General features: G+C 40.6%; 1 protein-coding gene across 2 annotated transcripts; it reads left to right on the forward strand.

Moving 5' to 3' along the window:
• The first annotated feature begins 8385 nt into the window (after positions 1–8385).
• On the forward strand, positions 8386–10012 carry LOC147624780 (protein TIFY 10a-like). Of its 2 annotated transcripts, none has more exons than XM_086818847.1 (4): positions 8386–9052; positions 9193–9418; positions 9547–9609; positions 9728–10012. In XM_086818847.1, exons 1-4 carry the CDS (start codon positions 9017–9019, stop codon positions 9835–9837), a joined length of 435 nt encoding a protein of 144 aa, XP_086674973.1. In that variant the 5' UTR covers positions 8386–9016; the 3' UTR covers positions 9838–10012. The 2 variants fall into 2 exon arrangements, with proteins under 2 accessions (XP_086674973.1, XP_086674974.1); XM_086818848.1 differs by having other exon boundaries at positions 8398–9052; positions 9552–9609.
• The last annotated feature ends 2642 nt before the right edge of the window (positions 10013–12654 follow it).

Here is a 12654-nt window from a genome sequence, read left to right on the forward strand (position 1 = left end):
CTCAAGAAAAAGAAAACCAACCGCTAATGCCAAATGCTTTCACGTGGTATAACGTGGAGATGTTATATGAGCAATGGCATTTTGAGTGTGATATTGTTGTCGACAACATTGCACTGTCATGGATGCGGTGTCACTACAAGAGATCGGGCTCATACCCGCGCTCCTAGCCGCTAAAAATGACTTGTGAAAAAAAGTAGCGGGCCCGTGTATCAGCGCGTGTATCATCGCGGCCACAGACATGCGTGTAAAAGCGCGTGTATAGGACCTCTCAGACGCGCTTATACACGGGTGTATAGCCGCGTTCTTTTCACAGACGCGTTGATACATGCGGCTATACATGCCTTTTTTTAATTTAGACGCGCTTATACACGGGTGTATAGCCGCATTCTGTTCAGTTCAGATGTCTCAGACGTGTTTATACCTGCGTCTATACACGCGTTTCTCTGACTTAGATACGCTTATACACGCGTAATTGTCAGTTTTGACGCATTAATACACGCGTATTTTACAGTGTATCCGCGTAAATACACGCGAGCTTTAGCAGTTTTGACGCGTTTATACACGCGAACAGAGAGCAAGAAAAAAATCCAGAGAGTGCTATTTGGTGCCTGAATACTGTTCCAGCATTCCAGCACCCAATAGCACTCTCTGGATTTTTTTTTTGTGCATTAGAAAACCATCCCATTAGACTATCCACGAAGAACATATGCACGAGGGAGATTAAGACAAGAATGACATGAATGCATACATTGTCAATACACGATTCAAGACAGACATGAATGTAATACTATCGATCAATCAATTCAATATTACTATCAAAATTTCATACATGTATACAAGGGAGTCCATATCTCGAAGTAGCCCATGGCTTCAGTTTACAAAAAAATATATACAATCACATCCTCAATATGGAATGTGATACTATAAGTCTGAGTACTACTCAGACCCAGATGATGACTCGGTGCTCCCTCCATGCTCAGATGAGCTCACATCGGTCGGAATGTCCGATGAGTAGTGCTCACGTCCACCCTCTGCAGTGGCGACCGGTGGATCATCAGCAGCTTGTGCCTGTTCAAGTAATATATAGTATATAAGTATATATATATGTAATTCAATAAACCAAAATCATTCGTTTAGAATTTTCAAGTACCTGTCAACCGTATGGTCTCATGGCCATCTCAAACTGCGCGTCCGTAATACGTCCCTCGGCTCTGAAGATGGCCCACGTGTCACGTCTGCTATGCCGACGAGCATACGCAGTATCGTGGGTTGTGGGCTTCCTCCCCGTAACCCGTCACTGTATCATAATCAACACAATTTGTAAGATTAAAACAATCATAGAATCAATGAATTAAGTAAACAATCAAATAAAGTGAGGAGATACTTACGAACTCTGCCTCCCATGACTCGACGCTGCCAGATCCGAAATGCGAAGATCCAATGGTCTCCATCTGGATCCGTCGTGCCTCCACATGCTGCCTGCTCTTCACGCCACCCTCTGCTCGTTTCTTTGCCTCCTTCCACTCGCGTTTATGCGCAGTGGCAGGTTTCTCGGCAGGATAGCCACCCGCAGCTACATTTAGCCGGTCATCGTACGCGAGTTTTTTAAGGTGAGATCTTTTATTACTTAAGATCTCCCTTATTCGCGTCCTTCCCCATACATCCGAGAATGTAGCATGTGGGGGATTGGGGTACCGACTATGTACAGCCTCTATCACCTCCCCAACTAATCGGCTATTTTGATCTTTAAATTTAATAAAACAATTTCTATATGAGTTTGATACTACCCCACGCATGTACTCCATTACCTCCCTCCCCCTCGCATCCATCACTATCCCGCCCCTATCCGTCACATCATAGCAGACCACTCTCTCCATCTCTCTCATCTCCTCCTCTTCCGAACTGTCTCCGCTAACTCTTCTCCCTCTATCTCCTCTCTCACCGCGTGCCCTACTACCTCCCCCACCTCCCCCACCTCCCCCACCAAAGCACCCGCCGCATCCTCCACTCCCACTCTTCCTACTGCTGCGGGTGGAGTCACGACTATGGGATTGTCTATGTGACGGTGGCTGTGAGCCCTGACGTGACGGTGGCTCTGAGGGAGCACGTGATGGTGGCTGTGAGGGTGTACGTGAGTGTGTCTGGGATGAGGTATGTCTCCTCGGTGGACGTGGAAGAGGAGAAGTTGCATGCCGTCTCATCGGACTCGGAGGAATAGACGGCACAGGAGTGCCCTGGATACTCGCAGTAGGGGTATAGACACCAGGCAGGAAAGGAGGGGGATGGGCATACATATACTCTGTAAGCTCAACCGGACCAGGATGGCGCCCAAAATGATTCAGCATCTCCATCAGCCAATTGCTGTACGCAAATGGATCGGATGAAGAACCTGGAATATCCATAAAGAACCTGCAACAAACATCCTCATGTACATCATGGGCTGTCTCTTGACTCACACAAATATCATCATTCAAGTCAGTTGTGTTGCCTGCAAATCATGAATTCTGAAACGCAGTCTCGTGTATACACCCGTGCAGAAACGCGTGTATACACCCGTCAAAAAACGTGTGTATACACCCGTCCAGAAACGCGTGTATATCCGCGTGAACAGACTCTGCAGACAGAGTACACGCGCTTTTACACGCGTTTCTACACGCGACCTGCGAAAATTTTTTTTCAAAAGGACCGACCCCCGACAAAGACAAAGTTTCCTTATAAAAGGACCATTGTCGCCTCTGTCAGAATCATTCACCCAATCGTGTGCACAGAAGCAAAAGGACGGAGACAAACCCAAAAAGCAAAGAGCAAATAGCATAAACAAATCTGAGGAAAGAGACAAGGCACAGGACAAACCGACTCACCTCTCAAAAAGTGAGTCCTCTCTGCTCCTTCTCTGCTCCCTCCTTCTCCCGTGTGTGCTCCTTCTCTGCTCCCTCCTTGCACTTAGGTTTCGTTACTGTTGGAAGAGGCAAAAACAAAAGCAGTGTTGATATGTTAGTTCAAAATCTATATTTGGGGAAGGCGGGCTATTTTTAGTTTAAACATACCGTCGCGTCTATAAACGCGTGTATATACGCGTGTATGATGTTTTAGCTGCGTTTATACACGCGTTTTGCAGGAATTACCCGCGTTAATACACGCGATTTTTAGGAAGTAGCCGCGTTAATACACGTAATTTTTAGGAAATAGCCGCGTCAATACACGCGATTTTTATACTTTCATTAAAAACATATTATGATTTTGTGTTTTCTGGTTTGTACATAGGATGTCATCAACCTCTTCAAGCAGTTCTGGGAAAGATGAGACAATGCGTCATCGTAATCGCGATGTGTGGTTGGGACAACGGATCAAATGTATGTGTAATCGATGTCAAGGATGCATTGTACGAGCACCTCGAATTACCTTGAATCACATCTCCATGTATGGAGAATGGAATCAAACAGGTTTAGAGGTGAGTAGATGTAAATTGATGGTATTCAAATGGCTCATGGTATCCAAATTAAATAAATAGAGTTGTAATATATAAACTCTAATTGAAGCAGGATGCAGTACCACACCCTAACATGGTATCTTACGCGCGACGAGAGCACGTAAAGCGTCGACGAGATGATGCTGGAGCTTCGGGATCTATTGTCAGAGATAAGTGGGAAAGGGATGACAATAGCCCTGCACCCCACGAAGTTGTGGAAGAGGAGGTGCTTGATGATATGGTGCGGAATCTTTTTAAGGATGATCCCAAAGGTATGGACGACGATGATATGGAACAAGAGCATTTTTCTAAGGCTTCATCGACACCGGTGTTTGAAGGGTGCACATTCTCTGTTTTACGTGCTTCACTTGAACTACTTAATATACAAACAGTTTATGGATGGAGCAATGCAAGTCTTGACGCATTATTGAAGTAAGCATTCTAACTTACAAATTTGAATTAGTGGTTTAAGGTTTAGGATTTAAGACTAATTATAATTGATGATATTGGATGCAGGCTATTATCAAACATGCTTCCAAAGGAAAATAGACTACCCACCTCAAGAGACATAGCGAGGTGCTATGTGACATCTCTTGGAGGACTGGATTATGATAAAATACATGCATGCATCAATGATTGCATTCTCTTTCGTGGGACGCATAAGGAGGCTCTACATTGTCCCACTTGTGGTGAAGCAAGGTACAAAATAGATATGAAGAGTTTTGATGTACCTCGTAAAGTCTTGCGACACTTTCCTATAATTCCTCGCATCAAACACATGTTCAAGTGCAAATCCATAGCAGAGCTCATGTCATGGCATTCCTCACATCGATCGGATGATGGCATGTGGAGAATTCCCGCAGACACTCCTGCTTGGAAGCATATTGAAGATGAGTGGCCCAGCTTTAAAACAGAGCCCAGAAACTTGAGACTTGGCCTGGGTATGGATGGAGTGAATACATTTGGTTTCAAAAGCACCGCATAGAGTGTGTGGCCAGTTGTGTTGGTGAATTACAACCTTCCACCATCAATGGCGATCAAGAAGGGACATCTTATGTTATCCCTTCTAATTCCAGGGAAACATAAAGTCAAGCATATGGATGTTTATCTTGAACCATTGATTGATGAGTTGGAGGAACTATGGAGAGGTGTTGCGGTGGTGGACATTAGTAGGCCTCCCTCCTCTCGACACTTCGACTTAAAAGCAGTGTTGATGTGGACAATGCATGACTTTCCAGGATACAACGATTGTTCTGGTAAGAATTCTAATTACCTCCCTACTCTATTACTATTGGCTATATATATTAATTAGACGGTTTGACTTTATTATTCTAACTTTTATTTATATTTTAACAGGTTTGAAAACATCGGGTAAACATGCATGTCCTGTTTGTGGCCCTTCGTTAGTACATGAGTATGCTGACGGTTTGTGTAAGACTATATTCGATAATCATCATCGATTTCTCCCCTCTCAGATCATCCTAAATATGTTGCTAGTAAGAGTAACATTCCTCCACAAACACTTCGTGCAAAAGATTGGAAGCGTATTTGGGAGTCTACAACTATTCTTCCTCCAGATGGCATGAACAGGTATAGTGATGTTTTTTCAATCTTGTTTTGTGTAGTCTCTAATTGGATTAAAGGTCACATAGAGCAATCCCTTGTGTAGGTACTCCATTTTTTTTCGGCTGCCATATTGGACCCATCTTAAGATCAACCATCTTCTTGATCCCATGCACATCTTCAAGAATGTGCGATCTGGTATTTGGGAACATATTATTGGTAAACGAGACAATGTTAGCATACGTGAGGACTTGCGGGTCGCAGGACGTATGCGTCAAGCTTGGCCACGAGAGGTGGGTGGGCACGTTCGTCTTCCGCCTGCACCATGGATTATATCAAAGAAAGAGGAGAAGCAGGTAAAGCAGGCCATCACCACTTTGCATACTCCCACTGGATGCATGAGATCATTGAAGGGAGCCTTTACAACCACTAAGAAAAGAGACGTTGAGCAACTATATGGGTTGAAGTCCCACGATTGGCACAAGATGCTTCAAGTAAGTGTTTTCCAAGTCTTGTACGTACGTTGAAATTAAATTTTGTAATGCCATAAACCATACATACATGTGCTCTTATGTGCGCAGTTCATACTACCTACTAGCATCGACCATTGTGCAAATAAGAGTTTGAAAAAATGTATTTATAAGATGGGCGAGCTTGTGAGGTATGTAAAACCCATGCTCAGATCACCCTTCATTATACCTTGCAAAATGAACGTGCATGAGGTATAACGTACTATTTATTTATTTTTCAGATATGTTAGTTCCAAAGCAATTGATCCAGCCACGTTGGATGATGCGCGTGTTATGGCAGTGGAGGTGGTTTGTTTGGTAGAGGAGACTTTTTCGCGAACCATTCTCACAAGTCAACTACATCTCATTGTGCATTTAGTGGACAAAATTGCTTTATGTGGTACTGTGCATGCACGCTGGATGTTCTTCCTAGAGCGCTTCATGAAGACCTTAAAAGACTTTGTGAGGCAAAGTGCAAGGCCTGAAGGAAGCATGGCCGAGGGTTGGTTGATACAAGAGTCTCTTGTATATATTTCAGAATTTCTTGGTCAGGTGGACAGCTCTTTGCCACGACTATGGAGCAATGAAGAGGACTTGAGGATGACCTCTATTGTGCCTCAAGGAAAAGGACAGAGTAAAGTAATTGACAGAACATTGATTGATGATCTCAATTTCACTTGTATCCTTAATAGTGATGTGATGAGCAGATGGGTTACAAGATATGAGGATGCAAAGACAAAAAGGCAAGCAGAAAGAGCTCTCTTTCGGAGGCAACATGGCTCTCGGAAGGCGTACCCTAAGCATCTAGCAACACTTCCGAATGATATCCATGTTGATTGGTTGCATGAGGAAATGGAGAGAGTAGAGAGCGACGAGGGGCTGCATATCATGGCGGAAGAATGGGAGTATGCACGAGGATGCATGTCAAAGGTACATAGAACTAATGTTTTGCATTAGTTGTAAGTGATTTGCTTTTAATATTTATTCACATTGCTTACACAAATATTGCTTCTATTTTGGTCCAGTGCACTATGTTCAATGCTATATGGTGTGAAGGCAAGCATTTTCGAACACAAAGAATTGATGAAAAGAGAAATACACAAGATTGCGGTGTCATTAGTAGCTTTGAGGGAGCTAATGGAAAAATGGATGATTATTGTGGCACAATCCAAGACATATTTAGGCTTGACTTCGTCGCTTCTTTGTGTATGTTTTGGATGTCAAATGGCAAATGAACGTGGTGGAAAAAGGGCCTGATGCAACGATAAAATGCCATGCAAGTGGATATGTAACTATTGACTCTACAAAGTTCTGGCAAACAAAGAAAGATAGGCTCGTATTGCCACAACAATGTGAGCACGTATGCATTTTTTTACTAATGTGTTTCATGTACATATATATCTAAGCTCGCATACCCCTTGACTTTTGATATGCTAATTAATTACTGTACTATGTGTATTTGAGTAGGTTATCTATCTACCAATGGTGCATGACATCAAATGGTGGTACGTCATCCCTATTGCACCACGTTCCAAAGTGATGTATAATACATTCACTGATATGGAGCATATGGAGGATGGAACAAGCCGCAATGAAGATGATGTGGAACATGCCATTGAAGATGTTGTGATCGATGATCAAGAAATAAGAGATGATCATGATAATGAGGATGAGCATGCCATTTCTCATGATCATGAGAATGACCCTACCATTGAGGATGATGGTGATGTTGATGAGGATGATCAGGACATCGATACCATTATCAATGGAGTACAGAATATCGATAGTGGAATAAATTTAATCGTAGCCTTACAAATTGATCAAATGGATATTGATGTTGATCGTTTGGCAAGGATGGATCTTATTGAAGATGAGATCGAACCCTAACCAATCCGTCACTGTACGTTCTAAATTGATGACATTTCTATCATCTCATATGCATGATTTATTTTTGAATATATTTCATTGCTGTAAATGCATGTAGTGGGATTGTGTAATGATGTATACTGTAATGTACTGTGAGATGGTTTAAAGAAAATAGTTTTTAATTTTGTAAAGGAATTCAGTTTTTCTTCAGTTTTTCTCTGCCATGCGTGTATTAATCCGTGTATAGTGGCGTGTATTAATCCGTGTATAATAGCGTGTATTATTCTGTAAATATTACCGTGTATAGATGCGTGTATTACTGCGTGTATATAAACACGTTTATACACGCGTTGATAAATGCAAATATACACGCGAACTTAAATGCTAAAATACACGCGCCCGATTCTATTCAAATACAGGCGCGACCATACACGCGTTCGTAATTTATCGCGTGTATGAAACGCGTGTATGGCAGCATTGTCTTGTAGTGTGTGTGTTCATTTTTGACAAGACGGCATTGTGTTGAAAGTGAAAGCTACATGACTAATGTGAAGCTAGCAAGTGCGTTGTTACTGGATGCTGCAAAAGTACACTATCGTGCTTGGTACAACTGCAAAAAAAAATATGACTAGACAAGCAAGTATAGTGCCCCTACTTCTAGATTAAATTCATCGGCTGCTAAGAGTATGAATTCAACTTCAGAGCACACGTGTGCACTTGTACAAGCAGATAAGGCTACCTAAGCGTTCTAAATCTCACTGGCTAGTAAAATAGTTTTTCTCAAGTATTGCTACTCACGAGTCAACAACAAATGCGTAAAATGGGGCGGCCTCAGGCCTGTGAGAAAAGTAAAGGGATTACATGTGCGCAAATAAGGTCACGACTCAGTGGCACACATGGCATTGAAATTGCAAGAGTGCAACTCGAAGACGACTGTAGATTCTGACCGAAGGCGGCAATTTCCGCACAATTGTTATCCATCCATTTCGCATCACCCAAAACAAAACGTAAAATGATAATTAATCACGGGACCCTTACCCCTTGAACTTTGTGTTTAGCTCTGCAGCAGCATCATTAGCATTTGGTGAACGGCCATTCATAATGTCGGACAAAAAATTAGACTTGCTACTGCGTCTCTCTTCACCTTCTTCTTCTTCTCATGATCATGATCATAATTCCGGCAATTACCGTGCGCCAGCTTGCTCCAGCCTCTCTCTCAAGGCCCGCGAGAGCACCGCCCTCTCTTTGAAACGCATCTTCGAGCAGATCAATGGTACCGTAAGTGCAGCTTTGGCGCCACCACCTGCACCGTCCGACCCTCTCCTGGACATTAACGTCCACATGAACCTGGACCTGCAGATGGCAGCAGAGGGTGAATAGTGCATAATTCTTGGCTTAATTGTTCTACATAATCCCAACTTATAATGATCACGTCTGATCATGTTTCGTTAAGAAGCTTGCAATGCGGCGTCCCTTAAATATTTTTTAGACAGGTGGTATATTGCGTAAAGAGGAGGAGAGCTTTGTTGATGGTGCGGCGACCCTCGCACCAGCTAATACCACCCCTCTTTCAAAGACTAAAGCGCAGCTCACAATCTTCTATTCCGGCATGGTGAACGTTTACGAGCATGTTCCAGCTGACAAGGTAGTAGTCCTTAACTTTGCAATATAATATGGTGATCAAATTGATGGGCGCATCAAAGTAATGGCTTCTTGTTTGCAGCAGCTGGTGCGAATTAGTTTTTATTTAGTGTGGCAGTAAATACTGATAATTACATTCGGCAGGCACAAGCTATCATGCATCTTGCCGCAGGCAGTGGAAATTCACCTGTTATTGGCAATAATTTGATGACTGACCCTAACGTAAAGCCTGCAGCTCCTGCATCTAATTCGAAAGTAGCGATGAGATCGGAAAACTCAGGCCTCAATATTATGAACACAAAGCTATTCTCTCCGCTCTCGCCCAACATCATCAATATACCTGATGCAGTCATCAAGCGATCGCGTATAGGTATTATAAATATCCGGCCACTAATATTAATCGCTGCAGATGGAGAGTAAGAGCAGCTGCATCTCCTTTTTATGCTTTCTTTTAGGCAGGTGATTAAGCTCTAATTAGTATAATTGTCTTTTGGATAGTGCAGAACTTCCATACGCTAGGACGGCATCACTCGCTCGGTTTGTGCGGAGAAGAAGAGAAAGGTAAAAGTCAGTTATTTTTCTAAATAAAAGAAATTAGCATAATAGACTTCTCTGTTTGAATTGGATTGTGATTAACGTACTAATACATGCTTTTTATATCAATTCTGTCTGTCTGTAGGGTACAAGCAAAGGCCGGTGCTATTTTTCCATCCGGCAAAATTGACAAGAGCCCGCCTAGCCCCAACAAGAGGCCCTTTCTCTGAATATCGATGCCTCTTAATATCATGAGATAATTAATCACATCGCAACAGGCCCTAATCCGATCTTAAGCGTTGTTAAAACAGTAACTTTGGACAAAGCAATTCCATTAGTGTTCTTGTTTAACTGTACTGCTCAGTAAATAAGTGTCACTCCTTTTTTTTAATATTAGTATTTCTTTGGAAGGGTCATTGACTCTCCTTCATGAGGTTTAGAAGCTTAATAATAGTGACCTTGTTTAAAATTAACAAGCGGGTGAGCGGTACCTATACGCAACTAAGTCGACTAAGGGTATCTCAAATCGAATTTACTCACTACATTTCACCACGTGAGATTTGAGGAGTACAGGTGGGGATACCCATTAATTTACTCACTACATTTCACCACGTGGAGTACCCATTATATTCCATAATATAGTGTGGTGACTTCTGATCTAGAGCTGCCGTGTGGCCTAAAAAGACTTGTGAAATTAGCAGTCGTGCACACTAGACATATACTACACATATTCAGTCTACTATACATAATCATTAATTAGTGCTCGCAAGCCAGCATTAATTAATGAATGTCTTAAGGTTTAGCCTTGTATTCGTATTAAGGTTAAACCTTACTCCTGGGGGCCTCTCTTTGAGCATCTCTCTTAGTCATTTGCCTCCACGTCGCATTGTTTGCGTCCGACGATAGGTCTCTCTCTCTCGCGTTTGCCTCCACGTCTCTCTCATCGCTCGTTATCTTACCTCTCTCTCTCTCATCGTTTGCCTCCGCATCTCTCTCTCTCTCTCTCTCTCGCGTTCATTCATCTCTCCCCTCTCTCTCTTAGCGTTTGCCTCCGACAGGTCTCTCTCTCTCTCTCTCTCTCTCTTTCATGCTATGGCCCAGCCTGGAAATGGGCCGGCTTTTATAGCCTTCATCGGAAGTCTCCAGATGTTCCGGACATTTCAACTTACATCACCGCCTTAAACCTTATCCAATTTTTTAAAAATTAACATCACGTTTTCACCTTAACCTTTCTCTGCTATTCATTAATTAATGCTCCAAAAGAATTTGGCACCCATATTAGCATGATCGGCCTTCACGCAACATTTCTTCAAAAAGCATTCACCAGATAATTCCCTAGATATAAATGCACATATCTAGGAAAATGCTAACTAGGGATTCCCTAGTTAACCTCTAGGGATTTCCTAGATAGGCTAACTAGGAAATACAACGCATGGATTTCTCTCCCTCTCTCTCTCTCTATATATAAATTACCTACATAGTAAAAAAATTCATTTGTTTACAAATTTTTTAAATTAAAAATTTTGTCTACAAAATTTATCTATATAGAAAAATTTACTTACATAGGAAAAATTTTCTTATATGCACAAATTTGTCTATATAAAAAAATCTATGCATTGTATTTCCTAGTTAGCCTATCTAGGAAAGTTTTATTTTTCCTAGTTTGCACTTTTCCTAGATATCTTTCTTTGTATACCTAGGAAATTATATAGTGAATACATTGTAGCTGAGTAGTTTCTAAAACCACTATTATCCTTCTTTAGATTGACATATATGTACTCTTTAGAGAAAAGTACATGTCTTAAATTGTATGCACTCTCATGTATTTCAGTAAGACTGTCTCCATATCCTCCTTTGAAATGTGACTTACCTACATTCATGATAATAAATGTATAAAATTTTAAAATAATTTAATTTACCTAAATAAAAATATTTAAAATAGTAAACTTAAAAATTATATTGTTCTTTAATGTAATATCACTTACTTGTCAAGGTTCACAGGATGCCTCTACATTTAATTTTCCAATGTGTTATAAATCTAATTGAAATAAGATCAAATCAAACCCATCATATTAAAAATATGAGAATCAAACCCATCATGATCATAACATAGCATATCTATCTATGACAATACCTTTAAAATGGTTGCCAGTCTAACATTTCCACCCTTTTGGTGACTTCTTTCTTCCAAGTGAGTTTTCATTTTCTCACTTACCTTTGGAGAATAAGACAAAAGCTAGCATTCATAATCACAAAAGTAAAATGAGAAAGATGAAAAAATTAAGAGTACAAAGAGAATATAGTAGAAAACTTTTATAATTTTTGCATTACCTTTCTCTTTCTTTGACTTTTTCTTGAAACCTCATTTGTATACTTGTCCAAATTCAACATTGGATCCTATATATACAACAAAATTTTGGAAGAAATATAAAGAAATCATCGCATATATAAAGAAAAAACTCAAACAAACATTGTCTTTGCTTGAGATATATTCTTGCATCTTGATTTCTTATGTGGCTCTCACTCTTTTTGATGTGTCATGATGTAGCTCAATAAAGGAATAATTATTCTCCTCCATTGTTGTATTATAATAAACCTGGTTTATAAGATGTTATCAAAATAACATAGAATTCAAAAAGTAGTAGTTTTAAAACTAAATCATTATGTGGACTAAGAAAAACACACCTCATCAGGCATATAACGCTACAACCCTTCAAAGCTCTTTGTCCCAAATATAAATTTATCCATCTATATAGAAGAGAATACGTTTAATATAAATTAACCAAAAGGAATCTTACTTAGAATAAAATCACTTATATAATATACTTACATTCTCTATAGATTGGTTATTTTTTATCATGTCAATGTAGGGAGTGCTAGATTAAAGCTCAAAGTTTGTCTACAAAGTTCACATTAGCAAGTAGATCTTTCAAACAAAGAAGCATTCAAAACATGTAACATTGCATAAGTTACTATGCATGATTCAAAGAAATAAACGTTACACATTCTCCTTATGGCATATCATTCTAGCTCTTACCTCTTTATAAGAATGATTATATGCTTAAAGATTGA

The sequence above is a fragment of the Cibotium barometz genome, chromosome 24, assembly GCF_041138505.1.
Source record: "Cibotium barometz isolate CiBa-2024 chromosome 24, ASM4113850v1, whole genome shotgun sequence".
Taxonomy (NCBI): Eukaryota; Viridiplantae; Streptophyta; class Polypodiopsida; order Cyatheales; family Cibotiaceae; genus Cibotium; species Cibotium barometz.